We start from the raw sequence: 17089 nt of genomic DNA, 5'->3' as shown, positions 1-17089 counted from the left end.
CTAGAACATTCTAAACATTTAGACTGTGCTGCAAGACTTAAAGTACTTTCTTGAAACTTTGGAGATAGACTTCAAATCTTTATGTCCATCACCCCTCCCTTGGAAGACAGCTTAAACATTTATAAAATGATAGAGTAGAGTAGGGACAAAATGCTATTGACAATTAAGGAGTAAATGTAGCCAGTGGAAGGGTTCACAGGAATCAGGAGATGAAAAATGAGACCTTTCTGTGCAACCGTGTGTTGCCTTTGCTTTGCCATGTAGTGACATTTTTCATTACAATCAGCCTTTCCTTCTGAAGAAACTCGTGCCCAACTCAGGGGCTTGAGTTCTCCTTTCAGTTTAAAGTGTCCTCCTCAGAAAAATGTCCTCCTCAGAAAAATGCCCACATTATAATCTAAATCCAAGCAAGTCGTGAACTCCTTCAAGCTAAACGATGTGCGTCTTACGAGATGTGACTGGAGCAGGCTGTGTCACTGCTTGTACTGCTTTCTTAGGGGAGCGGGGGACCCCTCCTGTGAAGTGCACACACCCTCTCATTTAAAAACACATCCCTTCTGTTGCTCTGCCTATGATCAGTCTGGATAAAGAGTGGCTGGTCTTGCTACATTTTGTAAATTTTGGACCTTTCCCTGATCTCACTGTCTTTCTGTTCATGATTTCACTCTGTCTTTTATCCATGGTTTTCAAAGAGCAGGTACCCAGACCAGCATCAGCAGCACCACCTGGGGGCTTGTTATAGATACGGGTTTAGGACCCACAGACTTATTGAAGGAGAAAATTCAGGGGCTGGGGCCCAGAGAGCTGCTGTAACAGGCCTCCAGGTGATCCTGATTCACTCTACAATCAGAGAACCCTCATGGAGAGAACCTACCTGTACTAGTAACAATCATTTCCACTTGCTTTTCCCAGTACACCAAGTTCAGGAAGTTTGGATTTGATTGAGCCTGTGATTTAAACTTCAGAACTTCTTAGAGTTTCATGTAAAACTGTGTCATCTGCACATTCTAAAAATAACATTTTTTTGTGAGGATTCTAAGTGAACATTATTTCACAAGGCATCTCTAACCCTGCGTTGTGTCCGGTTGGATCTATTGTTATGTTCTCATAACACATGATGAGAGTGGCCACCTGAGGCAGCTCTTAACCATGGACTGACTTCTGTATCAGCTTGTCTCTGCTAAAAATAAATGCTGGTGTGCACCTGTCTTCCTGCAGCAAGAGCTGATCTACTTCACGTTTGGCCGACAAGGCAGTGGGGAGCACACGGCGAACCTCAGCCTTCTCCTGCAGAGATGCAATGAAGTCCAGCTCTGGGTGGCCACGGAGGTCCTGCTCTGCAGCCAGCTGGCCAAGCGAGTGCAGCTGCTGAAAAAATTCATCAAAATCGCTGCACAGTGAGTTTCCGATGGTGACTAATGCAGTTCTTCTGGTCTCCTTGAGAGAGTCCATTTTTTTCCCTTTGGGATGATAAGAGGGGTTAGGAGGTAAAAGTAAAATACAGAGTGAAGTGAGCAAATGATTGAAAAGGTCTGTTCTGGAATATTTATGTCTTTGCATGTGAGGGGGTTACACTTTGCCATCAGTGTCCATACCAGACTCAGGCCCTCTGCTCTGTGCTGCAGAATGAGTGAGCAGCCAGCACGCACATGCTCCGTCCCGCAGCTGACCTGTGGTGTGCCTGGGGAGCTACAGCAGGCAGGGAACACTGGGAAGATGACGTGAGGGGGGAGAATCCTTGCAAATTGGGTGCATTCTAGGATCCTATTCTTGGCTGCTTGATGCCCACTGTGTGGACTTTGCAAAATCCTCTGCAGGCCCAGCCCGGCTGGTCCCACCTGACCTCAGAGCCTCACCCTCTGGGTGCGTTCCACGTCACAGCCGCTCCTACTGGCTGTCTGTCCCGGGCATGCCGTCCTCCAGGCCTGCACACGGCATTGTTGGCTCTGCCGAAATGACCACTTCCACCATGCAGATTGCTGCGTTCTTTAAGACCGAGGTCAAAAGTTACTTCCTTCTTGAAGCCCTCTCTGATTTTCGGATGCAGGGCTAACTACTCCCTACCCCCATGCTCCCTCACGCACATGCTTATTCCCTTTTAACTTTTTCTTTTATTACATTTATTAAACTTCTCTGTTTGTATAGAATCCCTTCCCTTGCCTGTGTTAGCCTCCAGAGGACAAGGGCCATTACTAATCAAACATTGTACCTGATACGCCTGATGCAGAACTTAAACAGCAGTGACTCAGTAAAGGTTCATTGAATGACATTTTAGTAACTCACTGAGAGCTTCCCTTAAAATGCCAGATTAGTATCCTGAGAGGGCTCTTGGGGACAGCCTCCCAACGGAAGCAGGCAGCAGGAGTCAGAATCTCTCCCAGTTCCTACTATTACCCATTTTATTTCTCCTTTGTCTTCCCGAGTAGTTTCTACGTCAAACAGTTTTGGTGTGTGCATCAGTGTAACACGTTCAGGAAACTATGAATAATCACTTATTACTGGTACGGATCCTTGCAGGGAAGTATGGATTTCCATGGGGAAACCAGACCGACCCTACGCCCAATCCATGCCTTTGAGGAGTTTGCAACCTGCTGGAGGGGATACTTGGATACCTCAGATGGCTAGCGTGCAAAATAGAACGGGGGGTGCCTTATTCTGAGATTGAATTCTCCTGGGGCTTTGGAGGGGGAAAAGCTCGTATGCCAATGATGTGGAAAAGAAGGATGGGAAACATTTGTGAAGGACGTAGCATTCGAGGCCGTATTTGAATTCTGGGGGGGAACTGGACAGATAAGAGTTCGGAAGTACGTACTGTCCGTGGAGGTGAACCTCCCTGGAGGAGGAGGCAGGCAGCATACGGTCAGGGAAAGGGACCTCATCTGCTTTCCCCAGAATGGAGTGTTCTTTGTACAGAACTGTTGGGAGATTGATCTGCAAAGGAAGATAAAAGCAAATGGTGAAGGACGGTGCATTTCCGATCAAAGAGTTTAGGCTGAACTGAGGAGCTAGGGGTTCATTGCCTTTTTTGTGCAGGAGACTGTCAGGATCAGAGCTGTCCTTAGGAAGATTGATGGGAAGGTAGCACATCGACTAAACTGCAGGCAAAAAGACCCCCAGATGCAGGGCATGTCATTTACCTAGCAAGAGATAACAAAAGTACCCAACCTGGTGTTTAGTGCGACTGGAAATGGAAGGTGAGAGATTCGGCAGATATTCCTAAATCTTGGATAGTTTTTATGGTGAATATTCCTTTTTCTTCTTCTTCTTCTTCTTCATTTGGCCAGTGCATTCCAAATGGCCTGTGAAATTCATAAAGGTGAGGCTCTTTTGGATCAAAAGCTTTCTTATAAATGCCAGTTACTTGGAGAAATGGGACATTAATGTCCCAAGGAGTAAAATGACACCACACAGCTTAGTTCCAGTATAAGATTATATCTATCCTCAGGGAAATGAAATATATTCACATCTTCTCCATATGGCCCCATGCTCTTGAATTATTTACTGTACTGGTCTTTCTATTCCTAGCCCATAGAGTAGAATGCCAACAGAAACATAAAGTTAAATTCCTCATAATCACACTAGTAGGAATAACCAAGGGAAAACAGTAATTTCCATGATCATGAAGTGTCTCCCCTGCCTAAGGCATCTATTTGCATATTCATGTTTCCTTCCTTCTCGCCCTCCCCACCCCCCACCTCTGTGGATTGAGTGGAGTTTATTTCCTCACACAGACAAAGGAGTGTTTGCTAATCCGGAATGTTTCAGTGTCAGTCTGTGCTTATCGTGGAATGAATGAACCTTGGTAACAAAGGATTCCAGACCGGATTGGTATCCAATATTTGTACTCTTATCAATTTGTCTTCTAGAGAAAGTATTTGTTCTTTTTATAGGTTCAGAAGTTAGTTATATGTGCTTTTTTTTTTTTAATTGTAAGTATGACTACAAAAGAGATCTGGGTTAGGAAAATTGTTTATGGAAGCTTAAAGATAAAAAGATGAGAATTCTGAGATTCCAGACAGATAAATGATACCAAATAAAAAGAGGTGTAATAAACCTTTTTAAAATGAATATTAATAAAACCATATCCCCAAAAAGTCTTGTTTTCAACGCCAGCAAATGCTGTCCGAAAGGCTTGCTGTATACTGGGTATTTGGGTGATGGGCAGAATATAAAAATGAATGGATATATCCTCTAGCTGTGAGGAACCTAATGTCTAGTGAAAAATCACAGGACCACGGGGCTTCCATCCTGTAGTAAGTGGGAGGACCTGGGAGTCAGAGAGAGCCTCCCACAGAGGTGCTTGTGGCCTAGGGGCGGGATGGTTCTCCCCGACCACAGGAGCCTCTCCACAGAGGAACCTCCCATCAGCACACCAAGCCTTAGAGCTGCCTCATGTCTGTTCTGGCTGGGGAAGGAGGTGAGGAGACAGAAAGGGAAGCAGAGTCCAGGTAATAGATGCCTTTCGTCACCGATAATATACAAAAACAGTGGATTTTCTAAATCATTGACCCAGAGAAACATACCAAGCAGTGTCCACCAGGAGCAAGTTGGTAGAAAGCAGATAAAGGGGCCAGTTAGACTGAGTTTCCGGTCCCCTCACTGATCCGCAAGTCGCAGGCAGGGCCAGATGCCGGGCAAGGAAGACTCCGAGGGGTATAGCTCATGACTGTGGAGGCTTCGCGGTGAGGGGCCTCTGGGACAGTGTCTAGCCCAGATGCTTTGGACCCTCAGTGTGGAGGCAACAGTGCCTTTGCACATTCCACTCTTGGTGGGGATGGAGTTTGCCACATGCTCCCTGGTGGGGCCCTGTCTGCCCTGGAGCCCAGGCGCAGCTGTCCTTGGGCAGTGTGCAGCCCCCGAGGCTGGCCCTGGGAGCAGCTGTGTAGGGAGGACCTGCCAGGCACAGCCAACTATGTGTGTGACCTGGAAACAGCCCTATCCGTTCTCTTGTTTCTGAGCTAGATACTTTCCCCTACAGCCTGTGCCACCGGGAGGCCGCACCATTTTGGGGGACAGTTTTCAGTATGTGTCGAGAACATTTAACGTCGAGATAGCTTTGGACCAATCATGTCATGAATGACTGAATTTTAATTAGAAGCACCATAAATCCAGTTAAAAAGTATTATGCACGAAGATACTCTTTGTAGCCCTCTGTATTGAATTGAATTGAGAATATCCTGAATGTTAACAATAGGGGAATAAGTAAGCAAATCATGAAACGTTTTTGATGAAGTTGTACAGCCATTTATGATGGTAGTGGAGAATTCATAATACACACTCTAACACAGTATAACTGAAAAGGCAGGACTCGGGAGTTACACATCCACTGTCCCCAAGTTCCTCATGAGCCCAGTGGGGATGTGGTGGGACAGAGGGCGTTTAGCACAAGCTGGCACTTTTTCTGCCCCGGCTTGCTGTTGCTCACTTTCATATGACTTCATATTTATCATGTTAGAGGAATTCCTTAACTTTAAAAACTTGGCTCGGAGAAGTGTTTTTTTGTTTGTTTGTTTGTTTTAAAAAAAAACACTGCAGATAAAGGAGTGTCTGGAACCCACAGGCTGCCCTGGCTGACCTGGGAGGCTAGGCCCCTTCCACAGGCTTTGAAAACCAGTGGACTTTTGACCGATTAGATTGAAGGGCATGACTGACGTAATGCAGAACAGATCATCTCACAGAGTGAATGGAGCTCAATGTGATCTTATTTTGCATTTTATTTCCCCCTTTCTCCTCTAAATGAGAAATATGGAATGGGACCCCCACAACACATGCCATATTTTACGTAGACCTATAGGACAGTGTCTGTATGGCGGATAGCGAAGAAAATTCATCTGAATGTTGAGGGAGGGGGAGCTTGAACCAGTGAGGGGAGAGGGGCTTGTCTGTCGAAGCGTAATGACAGCATCCTAGGTACAGAGAGATGGGACAAGAGAACTATTATAGTAGGAGTATGCTAGGGTGCCTGGGTAGGTCAGTTGGGTAAGTGCCTTCAGCTCAGGTCATCCTGGAGTCCCAGGATCGAGTCCCACATCAGGGGCTCCATGCTCAGTAGGGAGTCTGCTTCTCCCTCTGACCCTCCCCCTTCTCGTTCTCTCTCTCTCTCCCCCAAATAAATAAATAAAATCTTTATTTAAAAAAGAGTATGCTATATTAAAAGAAACATGAATTGAAGAGTTTTCGGTTGAAATTGTAGATGCATCATCCAAAATAGATTTTTTATTAATTTTTAAAAAATATTTTATTTATTTATTTGTCAGAGAGAGAGAGAGAACACAAGCACGGGGACCAGCAGGCAGAGGCAAGAGAGAGAAGCAGGCTCCCCGCTGAGCAGGGAGCCCGATGCGGGACTCGATCCCAGGACCCCGGGATCATGACCTGAGCCAAAGGCAGACAGACACTTAACTGACTGAGCCACCCAGGCATCCCCAAAATAGATTTGTTTAAAAGGAGGAATCTTTTGAGGTGTCCAGAGGGTGTCGGAGCACAATCTTTACCTAGAGGGAAAAATGAGCCGGAATGTTTGGAATCTGTTACCTGGTGAGGAGCAGCAGAGCGGACACTGCCAAGCCCCCCCAACACACACACACAGGCATTCAGTGTGTGTTGGCCTTGGAGTCCCATGCCACCCTGGACGTTGAACTCTGTGGCCTAGGAGAGCCTTTGCATCTTTATCTTTGCATCAGCCATCTGGCAAAAGGATGTTGCTCCAAGTACCTTGTGCTTTCTTTATTCCGTAGCTGCAAAGCCCAGAGAAACCTGAATTCTTTCTTTGCTATCGTGATGGGTCTCAACACTGCTTCTGTGAGCCGGTTGTCGCAGACCTGGGAGGTGAGCCTTGGGGGTCTACATGGAAAGGGGGAGGGGAGGGATAAAGAAAACTGAATGGGAAATGTTCCCGTGAAAAGCCGTTCTTCAAAATCAATTTATTTGCATTGTTTAAATGAGGTAAGTACTACTAGGAAAGAAAAAAGTTAAAAATCTATGTGTCAGGTTGGACTGTTTTAATCAAATCGTCTTCAGAATGGCTCTATTAGTTATATAAAATCCAATACAAGAAATACATATTTTCATACAGAGAACATACATATATGAAGGAGGTAAAAATTGTAAAATGCTCCACAGCTCGTTTTCTGCTTTGCTGCCGTGCTTGTGTGGTTCCAGTCCCATGCTGGTCCTTTCAGAAGTGGTGACAGGTGTCCAGAAGCAGATTTGCTGAGATGCCAATGGATGTAAGCTTCCAGGCCTCTCTCTTGCAGGCCCCCACCCCCCAGCAGTGTGTTCATGTGGATGATGTATATCTCTGTAAAATTTGCAGAAGTACAGTAGTTTTGTATTCTTATTTTTTAAAGAAGGCCCACAGTGTTCAGTTTCAGCCCCTCCCCAGTCTGGGCTCTGCCTGTGTCCCTGTTGCTCGGGGAAGGCTGCCTGCATTCTCAGATGGAGAGGCCCACTCAAGTCAACTCAAGTTCTGAGACACGGACTCAGCTCTTCCCACATAGGCCCTTAGAGTCTGTGTCTTAGAACTTGAGTCCCTGAGTGTGACCAGACACAGGAAAGAGGGCTCCGGCCCTTCCCCTGGCCCCATCACCTGTCTTTGGGCTTCTATTTGTCTCCCTCTGTTCCTGTTGACTGGCTACCTCACTGCGTGCACCATTTCTCTCCCTCAGCCCTGCTCTTTCACCATCAAGCCTGCCCCCTGATGGCCCTGACCTGCGTGTGCTCGCGCGTTCTCCTTAGCGTCTCTCCGGTCCCCTCAGCCTCACTTCCTGTCACTACTCCATTCTCTCCGTGGCTGCCGATTCTCACTCCTGCAAGACAGGCCGACACTCTTTTTTCTGACGTGAGATGTCAGCACAGGGCTCCGAGCAGTGTGCTAGGGTTTCACTTTCTTTGCATCAGGCGCCATTCTCCACTGGGAAGCACGGGGGTGACCTGAGGGTCGGGGTCAGTGCTCCTTAGAGGGGTGCCAAAGAAAAGGAAAGAAAGGCCTGCTTGCCCCGGTTAAGCAAACAAGACGTGCGTGCGCATCATAAGGTGAAAGGAAGCGATGCCACAGTCCATCAGAGCTGGAGGGACACTAATGGCCACCCAGGGTCAGAGGGGCATGGAATTTGAATTAAACCTGGAAAGAAGCCTCGATGTGTAGAAATTGAGAGGAGAAAGAGTTCAATTCAGTTCAAATAGTGTGCATTTCGTGGGCATGTAGATGGCCTCCTATGGGCAGGGCCCTGAACATCTGTCCCATGGTGGATCCAGAATGGGCTGGACCAATTAGAACAGAGGATGTGGTGATGAAGGAGATACGGGACCAGTTCAGGCTGGACCCCAGGAGGGCAAGTGGAAACTCACCCCAAACCACCCAGCTGGAGCAGGGCAACGTGGGAATTCGAATTCAGACCCACTGACTACCCTGGAGAGCCTGTGTTTCCACCCTCTGTGACTTCCCATGCCACCTGCTGGTGGGGGTGGTCCTTGCAGCTCAACTCTCCTGCCCACTGGCAGGCAGGCTGTGTCCATTAGGGTTTTTATGGCCTTTCACCATTTAGCCCTCTGCTGTGAAATGCAGTTAGATCAATTCGACAAAAAATGCTAGCCAATATTACTATTTCCCACTCAGCAAGACGACGTAAGAAGACAAGAGCATTCGCCAAAGGTGGGATCTGGAACAGAAATCCTAGTCTGTATTAAAAAATCACCAGCGTGTGGAATGTCTAATCAGCTGGATTCCTGAGTCACGTAGCCATGACCTATTTTAAACTGTTTTTAGCAACATTCCCAAGGAGTGTCACATTAAGGAATGAGGAAGATTGCGTAGTGAGAAGCAGTCAGGGTAAACCAAAGGATAGAGGTGTTTGTGTTCAGATACGTGACATGTGGACGTTTAGCTTAATAAACGTTGCCCCCTTGGTTCCTCTGAAAGTAACAGACTTCTTTGACCTTTCTTTTTTGTATTTTGTTTGTTTGATTTTAGAAAATCCCTGGGAAGTTTAAGAAACTTTTCTCTGAACTTGAAAGTTTAACAGTAAGTAGTGAGCCAAACGGGACTTACTCTTCAAATTAATTGATAGTGCCGAATTTCTGTCTAGATTGCCTTGTTCATGACCCTCTACCGTGTCTGGTAGCTTAGACTAGATCACTCGTACCTGAAACTGTAGCTTTCCTTCCTACAGAAGGAAGAAGTTGACAGTAAATGCTTCTTCCTCTCCATGGAGAAGGGTAGTGAGAATGGTCCTTTTGACATGATTTGCAGAGTGCAGATTTTTAAGTATATAGTCCATTTCAACGTCTACAAAATTAAGTGGTATAAATGGAAGGTGCAGTGTCTTATGCATGATTCTTTTTTCCTTTTTCTCCTTCGTACCATTTCTCAGGTTTAAATTTTTTAAAATGTTGAGTTGCTTTTCAGAACACAAGAAAACAGCGTTCTCTTATTTTTCTGTGCATTGTCCATGCATTATGAGGAAGGTTTTTCTTTGCATTGTACCTAACAAAAGACTTTGGGGTTACCTCGTGATAGAAATTATGCAGAGGAAACTGTGCTTAAAGAACCTATTTGAGGAAAATAATAAGGCAATCAAAAGGTGCCTCTCTTTTGCAGTCATTTCCTATTATTGTAAACCAATAAGTTGACTTTTATTCATTGCCTACATTTCCTGCCCTAATTTAGTGAGTTTATTCTCCTAGGAAACCTTTATCTACTTTGTTCTGAAGAAGAACCTCTTGATATCTAAATCATGTTCAAATTGTATAGCAAAAGTGGATTTAGAATTGTTTCTATAGCACATTGATTTTTCTTTCTCTTTGTAATCTGCTTGGTTCGGCAGGATCCTTCCCTGAATCACAAAGCCTACAGAGATGCATTCAAAAAGATGAAACCACCCAAAATCCCATTCATGCCCCTGTTGCTTAAAGGTAACAATTGTCTTTCCTTTATGCCATCCAATTCCATCCGCAGAAATGTATCCCTCTAACTGTACAGGGCCAAAAAAAAGAGCAAGAGAGACTCTTAGTCTATTTCTTCAGAGTAATTTTGACATTGAGACCCCCACTGGCAAAGACGCCTGTATTCCCTCCTCAGCCTCTCTCCAGAACAGGCAGAGCTTGCAGAATCACTGAGAGGCTCTGAGCCCACCACTCCTCATCCACTCTGCATCTAGTACAAAGCAAGAATCTTCCTGAAACAATACTCTGTTAGCACAACTGAGGCATGCAGATGCTTCGTTCAAACTGACAAGATTCTGCTAAATGTAAATGGATGGAATAGGGAGAGATTGTAATGCCAAAATAACAATTTAAAGGTTTATTCAGGCTTACAGTTTTTATTTGCAAAAGGAAACGTTCTCCTGTGGAGAGTGGGGGGCGGCAGGTGGAAAGAAACAGAATCCTTTAGACACAAGTGGGAAACAGGAAATGAGGACAGATCTGGGAGAGAAACGAATCTTAAGCAGAAAAAATTTTGAGAAAAAAGTTTTTAGGTAATAAGAAATTAGTTGACAGTGTCCCTTTAGCTTAATTAGATATGAGCAGTGCTTTTTGCTGAATGTTTGTGATTTTCCCCAAAAAATATTTAACGCAGTCAAGTGTCTCAGACTTACATCTTAGCTTGGATGCAATTTTCTGCTCTACTGAGTTTATCTAGACCTCTTTGTTGGCAGCAAAACAAATTTCCCTTTTTTCTCTGCAAATACATTCACTCTAGTAAATTAAACATTTTTTTCTTTTTTTCATTAGAAGCTTTCTTGAGTTTAAGCACTTAGTTTTCTTTTTCAAATATTTTGTCATTATAAAAATAAACATCATTACACTTTATTGTTTCAAATTACCATTTTTATCTGAAATAATTTCCAAAGGAATATAGGGTGAAAATTTAAAATATGTGTATATCATGCCTGAAACAAAACATTTTGGAAAAAAAAACAAACGTCAATTTGGGGATTTTTTTAATTGCAAAATTTTTTTAAAGTTGAGATAAACTACTTTAGAACAACCAGCCTTTTAGTGAAAACTCACCCCTCTCCCCCTTGTTCCTCCCACTTTGGGTTGCTATTAGAGAAAAAGGACCAAATTGAACTCCTTGGGTGTTACAAAGGATTAGGCCTCCCGTGTTTCCTTTTGTGAGCCGGTCAGTTACCAGTAAGCATGCAGATTACCAAGTGAGCACTTAACCTCAGGGTCCTTCTTCATCAACTTTCCTGTTGAATTCTTGCCTTTTGATCCATCCCCCCACCCCCATACATCCCCTACCTCCCGCTGTGGTGTGGAATCAATTCAGAAAGTGGATGAATGGGAAACCCTAAATAAGTGTAGGGGCAAGGATCCCGCTCAGCTAGAGTCAGAAGCAGCCCAGCAGTGTGTATCATGCGGTGTTTGGGGAGCCGGTAGTCCTTTCCAGCAGAGTGACTATCAACAGGTGTGGGAGTGTGAACTGAGGTCCTCTAGGGGGTTGTGTGTGTATCTCAGAGCCAGGATGATGACTGCAGATTTGCAGGGGCTTTTAAATCAAAGGAATGTTAGGGTGCTTGTACATTTCTTCCTTCTCTTACTTGTCATCTCCAAATGGAGCCGTTTCCTCCAGTAGTTCTATTATATGAAGTGTTTGAAGAGTGTTTGAGTGTCTTCAGATGAACAGTGCTCATTTCCTGCACTCTGCCTGCTGGGTTCCCTGAAGTGCTTCACAACCCCAGACTTAACGTTCTGAGAGTCCAGGTCTCTCTCTCTTTCTTTGTCTCTTTTCTTTTTTTCTTTCTCTTTCTCTCTCTCCCCCTCCCTCCCTTCCTTCCACTTACTGGTTTATCTTCCTCCTACCTTCCTACCTTCCTCTTCACACACCTGCCATTCACCTGCATCAAACCCTTCAACCCCTTGAACCCCCTTCTGGGTGGCAGCCCTTTCCAGCCTCTCTCCCCCCACCTGGCCAAATGCACCTTCCCTCCTTTCTTCTCAGGCCAGCATGAGCCTGGCCTCCAAGCCACTGGGATTAAGTGAGACCACCCAAGAAGAGAAGAGACCTCAGGCTGGAGGGAAGAGAGGGAGCCACCAAGGGAAGACGTGGAAAGTTGCTGACATGCTCCCTGTGCCATAAATCTGGCAAGGCGGCTCTGACGGGTTTAAGAAATGCCCAAGTCTGTTCAGCTCGAGCTCCTGGAGAGATACAGTGGTGAGAGGAACCAGGCTCCCTGGGTTTGAATCCCGGCTGGGACGAGCAGAGTTGTCATCGTGAGCCAGAAGTGCATGGTCTTTGGCCCACAGTTTCTTCACACTCTGTCCTGCTGGGGCTATACCTTACAGTCTTTTGTTAATGCTCTTAATACAGATAAGTGCCCTTATTGTCATGAGTCCTCGTCATTATCCTTGGGAACACGGTGAGAGGATGACAATAATGTGACACTGGGGAAATGGACCAAGGGATTCAGAGAGGGCGTTTGTGACCCGAGGTCTCAGGGAGTTAGGGGAAGCTAGGCTTTTAGGTGGTGTGTGGTGTAGATAGGTGCACACGGTGTTTATTTGTCACACCAAAAAGGTAAGAGCTAACTGCATTGACGAGTGTCTTCTAAGTTTTTCTAAAGAGATTTATTTATTTTAGAGAGAGAAAGTGCACAAGTTGGGGAGAGGCAACGGGAGAGAGAGAATCCTGAAGCCGACTCCCGCTGAGCAGGGGGCCTGACAGAGGGCTCCATCCCAGCACCTGGGATCATGACCTCAGCTGAAACCAAGTCTGCCGCTTAACCAACTGAGCCATCCAGGCACCCCACGATCTTTTTATTTTTTAAGTAATCTTTACACGCAATGTGGGGCTCAAATGTAAAACGCTGAGGTCAAGAGTTGCATGCCCTTCTGACTGAGTCAGCCAGGTGACCCAGGACTACTGTCTTCTAAATATTGTGACATAGAATGAAAGCTTGTAGTTCTTTTTTTGAAAGCAAAGTCTTGAAAGATAATAAAATAACCAGAGAGTTTGTCAGATGACCGTATAATTGTGAATCGTTTTCCTGTTAGAACATCGTTTTAAAAGAAGGGGGAAAATCCTAGGAAATCTTTGCAGTCAGTACTGGAAGCTGTATGTAAGGGATGGCTTGAGGAAAGATTTTTATCAGGGTATCCTGTAACTATGTAACTCGTGTCGCCCCCTCGTGGGCCATCAAAGCTCAGCAGCCAAATGCATCCTAGGCAGGTTTCCAGAGCACCTAGCTCATAATTGCCCCTCAGGGACCCCCAGAATGAAAGTCTTGATTAGATGCAAATGCTTTCTCTTTCTATTTATAGGAATCTAAGGCTGTTCTTTTCCCTCTTTTATGTCAGCTTACTTTATTTTTATTTTTTTAAAGATTTTATTTATTTATTTGACAGAGAGAAATCACAAGTAGATGGAGAGGCAGGCAGAGAGAGAGAGGGAAGCAGGCTCCCTGCTGAGCAGAGAGCCCGATGTGGGGCTCGATCCCAGGACCCTGGGATCATGACCTGAGTCGAAGGCAGCTGCTTAACCCACTGAGCCACCCAAGCGTCCCAATGTCAGCTTACTTTAACATGGTAGTTTTCATTTGGTTTGCCCTCCACTTTTGCTTTTTGTTTTTAATTCTTTTTTCTAAGATTTTTATTTATTTGACAGAGAGAGAGAGAGAGCACACAAGCAGGGGGAAGCCACAGGCAGAGGGAGAGGGGAAACAGGCTCCCCGCTGAGCAGGGAACCCAACGTGGGGCTCAATCCCAGGACCGCGGGATCATGATCGGGGCTGAAAACAAACGCCCCACTGACTGAGCCACCAAGGCATCTCTGCCCTCCACATTTGTGATCTAACATGATTATTTGCAGGCTTTTTAAACCGTAATATATTTCTTATTTTGATTCCTGTTTTAGAGGATTCCCTTAGTGCTCAGTCATGGACCCTCTGATGTGAGTTTTTATGAGTCACTGCTCATTGAGCTTCAGCTGCTATCTTTATTTTAAATGATTCCCAAATCCCTTTCTCTTGAAGAGGGACTCCTGGGTTTTTCAGTTCTGATTTTTGGTTTTTGGTTTTTGTTTGTTTGTTTGTTTGTTTTTGCATCCAAAGGAGATTTTTGCTTGAGTATCTTCTATCACTTTAAATGCAGTGAGGCTCAAACCAAGTGTAACTTCCCCTGCCTCTGAAAATGTACTTTCATCCTACTTTCCTTGTGTTCTTTTTGTCAGTGATGCTTTTTTGCACCCATCAAGGAGGGCCAGAAACTCTGACATTTTCTGGCTTATCCCTTTCTGATACACAATTGGGCACTGGTTTTTGGAACCAAAAATCTAAATTGAAACATCTGCATCTGGATCCACTAACATTTTAGGTAAAACAGGCCCCATACACTTGGCCAGGAATTGTTAAAAAGCAAACACAAAGATATTAAAACTCTTCTGTTTCTGGCTATGTAGTTCTTTCCTGCTCAATGTTCTGGCCTAAAAATTAGTGGGCTGGTTAAGTTATACTAGTTAAGTTGAGGTCAGGCTCTTCACTGTGTACATAATATATCATTGCATATGTTCGTTTATGTTCTCTTCCCACACTCACAAACACAAATTATGCCTTTTCATATCGAATACCATATAGATTCAATTCCAGGTTGCCTCATCAAATTTATGGAATAGTGCACAATGTTTAAGAAAAATTAATAAGTTGTATTGCATCTAGACCTCCTTAGCCCTGACTCATTCCTAACAGCACATATATCTTGTTTTTAATTTTCAGATGTAACATTTATTCATGAAGGAAATAAAACATTTTTGGATAATCTTGTCAATTTTGAAAAACTGGTATGTAAATTTCATTATTTCTCCCCTTTCCCTTCTGTAAGGAAAGTGTATGCTTTTGTTTCTTGCTCCAAGAAACAAATGATTTAAGTACTTTTCTCCTTTGAAATCATGGTGGTTTGCAGGAGCTCGTTTGCTGCATGTTATGCATTGTCACGAAAATGTATTCCAGTTAAAAATGGGGGTGCTCACAAGACTCGCAAAGTATACGAAAACCTGCTTCTTGGGCTTGAAAATGGGACTTCATTACGTTTCTGTCAGAGGTGGAAGGTGTGTTACTGAACCAGAAGTAAAACCGTAAGGTTCTGTCAAGAGGAATTTTGCATGCAGGAGGCTAAGCCTGACTGCCTGAAAGGCATCGCTCCGTGTCCGGTGTACACGGCTCCCGAGGCTCAGGAGGAAGCTTCTGGGGAGGTGTGTTTGTCTCCAGTGCTCCCCACTCGGATATGAAGGTGGAATTGGGAGCGTGTGAGTGTGAGGGCAGGTTGCATGTCTCTGCCAGCCCTTGAACGGTGCACAACTGTGGAGGCTGCAGCGCTGGCATAGGGCCCTCCCTGTTCACCAGTGAAAGGTTCCTAGTTAGTCCCTTCCTGCAAGTTACCAGAAGGCCTCTTGCTGAATTATTTCTAGGACCTTCCCAGGTTTCTTTCTCATATGGTAGGCTCCTCCTCACCTTTCTGAATGGCCTGGGGCCAAGGAGGGGTGGCCTGCTAGAACTGAGCCAGATAAATCAAATGGGAGTGCTCCAAAGAGGCCCAGTTGACCCCAGAATGAGTCTGTCTGGTAAATCAACCTTAGTGACACAGATGAGACTGTCCTTCATAGTTAGAGATGATACCAGTGATCCCTGTCTGGAGATCCTGACCTTTGAGTGACCTTTTCAGCAATGATAATGGGTTTGTGTGAACTTTTTCAGGAACTGACCTCCGGTTCCCTATGAGACAAGGTCAGGCCTGTGACAGCAGGTTGAGGGAGACAGGGGCTGTAGACCATGACCAAAGAGCAGTACACACTGATGAGTCCAGGCGGGGTTTGAGTCTGACCTTTGCCTTGTAAGTGCCCTGCTCTTATGGTCAGCTTAACTCATTGCACAGCGGGTGAGGCAGCAGAGAACCGCAGTGCAACTTGAAAATCCACAATACTAGAATCTGGGAGGTAGACATCTTGGGATATCTTGTCATAGCTCCATTTTAATCACTGGAGGATGATAGGTTTGTGCCTTTTTTTTTTTTTTTTTTAAGATTTGTTTATTTATTTGAGAGAGAGCGTGAGCAGGAGAGGCAGAGGGAAAATCTAAAGCAGTCTCTGTGTTGAGCACAGAGCCCTGTATGGGACTCAGTCTCACAATCCTGAGATCACCACCTGAGCCAAAACCAAGAGCTGGATACTTAACCGACTCCCCAACCTAGGTGCCTCTGTGCCCAGTTATTTTTAAAGTGGATGTGTTTAGGAGCACCTGGGTGGCTCATTTGGTTACATGTCTTTCTTTGGCTGGGGTCATGATCCCAGGGTCTTGGGATCAAGCCCCATATTGGGCTCCCTGCTCAGCAGGGAAAACTGCTTCTCCCTCTCCCTCTAGTGCTCCCCCCGCTTGTGATCACTCTTTCTGTCAAATAAGTAAAATCTAAATAAATTAATTAATTAATAAAAATTAAAGTGGATGGGTTTGTAACATTTTAAGTGCAATTGCTTTGGAATCAGAGCTCAGTTAGAAGACTCTACAGTCAAACCAGTACAGCCAGAAATGTATATTCAAAGTGGGGTTTTTTGATACTTACTCTTTGAGATTTCTGCTACATCAGTGTTCTGTTATGTTCTAAAGACCATGGGGCACCTCTTTGCAACCAAAGGCTATAGGTACTGACATTCTAGACTCTGTGTAGGTTCATCCCCAGTGTGTGATATTAATGAAATGATTTCAAGCAAATGACGCTTTCAATCAGTATCTCCTTCAAACTCTGGCCTGCACATCTGGTTAAGAATGCCCAACAAACATTGGAGAGCATGTGTGAAGATGTGGGATGGGTGTTTCACACTGAGTGGAATCCCCTATAAAGGTCTAGTGAGTTTCCCTCTGATTCAGAGGGAGTGCGAGAGAGCAGTCGCACTCTTCATAAGCTGACTCTTGTTGATTGTTGAGGGCAGGCTGGCGGTGGACCTTCTCCCCAAAGTGAACTGGTGGTTTGGTTAAGCTCACAGCAAAGTGTGAGAACAATTCGATAAAAGCCCAGATGGGAGAGAGCAGCGGAAAGATCCCTGCAGCCCTCTCTCTCCCTCTGACCAGCATCTCTGGTTTCCCATGCTTTCTCCAACATG

General features: G+C 45.0%; 1 protein-coding gene across 2 annotated transcripts in view; it reads left to right on the top strand.

The window, feature by feature from the left end:
- Positions 1-17089, top strand: part of RAPGEF5 (Rap guanine nucleotide exchange factor 5) — a 221861-nt gene that overhangs the window by 194489 nt on the left and 10283 nt on the right. For both annotated transcript variants that reach the window (XM_059171333.1, XM_059171334.1), the window contains exons 20-24: positions 1219-1397; positions 6738-6828; positions 8972-9022; positions 9825-9912; positions 14712-14776. In XM_059171333.1, coding sequence (XP_059027316.1) covers positions 1219-1397; positions 6738-6828; positions 8972-9022; positions 9825-9912; positions 14712-14776 — 474 coding nt within the window. The remainder of the gene's footprint in view (positions 1-1218; positions 1398-6737; positions 6829-8971; positions 9023-9824; positions 9913-14711; positions 14777-17089) is intronic.

This window comes from Mustela lutreola, chromosome 4 (assembly GCF_030435805.1).
Source record: "Mustela lutreola isolate mMusLut2 chromosome 4, mMusLut2.pri, whole genome shotgun sequence".
Taxonomy (NCBI): domain Eukaryota; kingdom Metazoa; phylum Chordata; class Mammalia; order Carnivora; family Mustelidae; genus Mustela; species Mustela lutreola.
The sequence above is the reverse complement of the archived record's forward strand: the minus strand, read 5'-3'. Positions and strand labels throughout refer to the sequence as shown.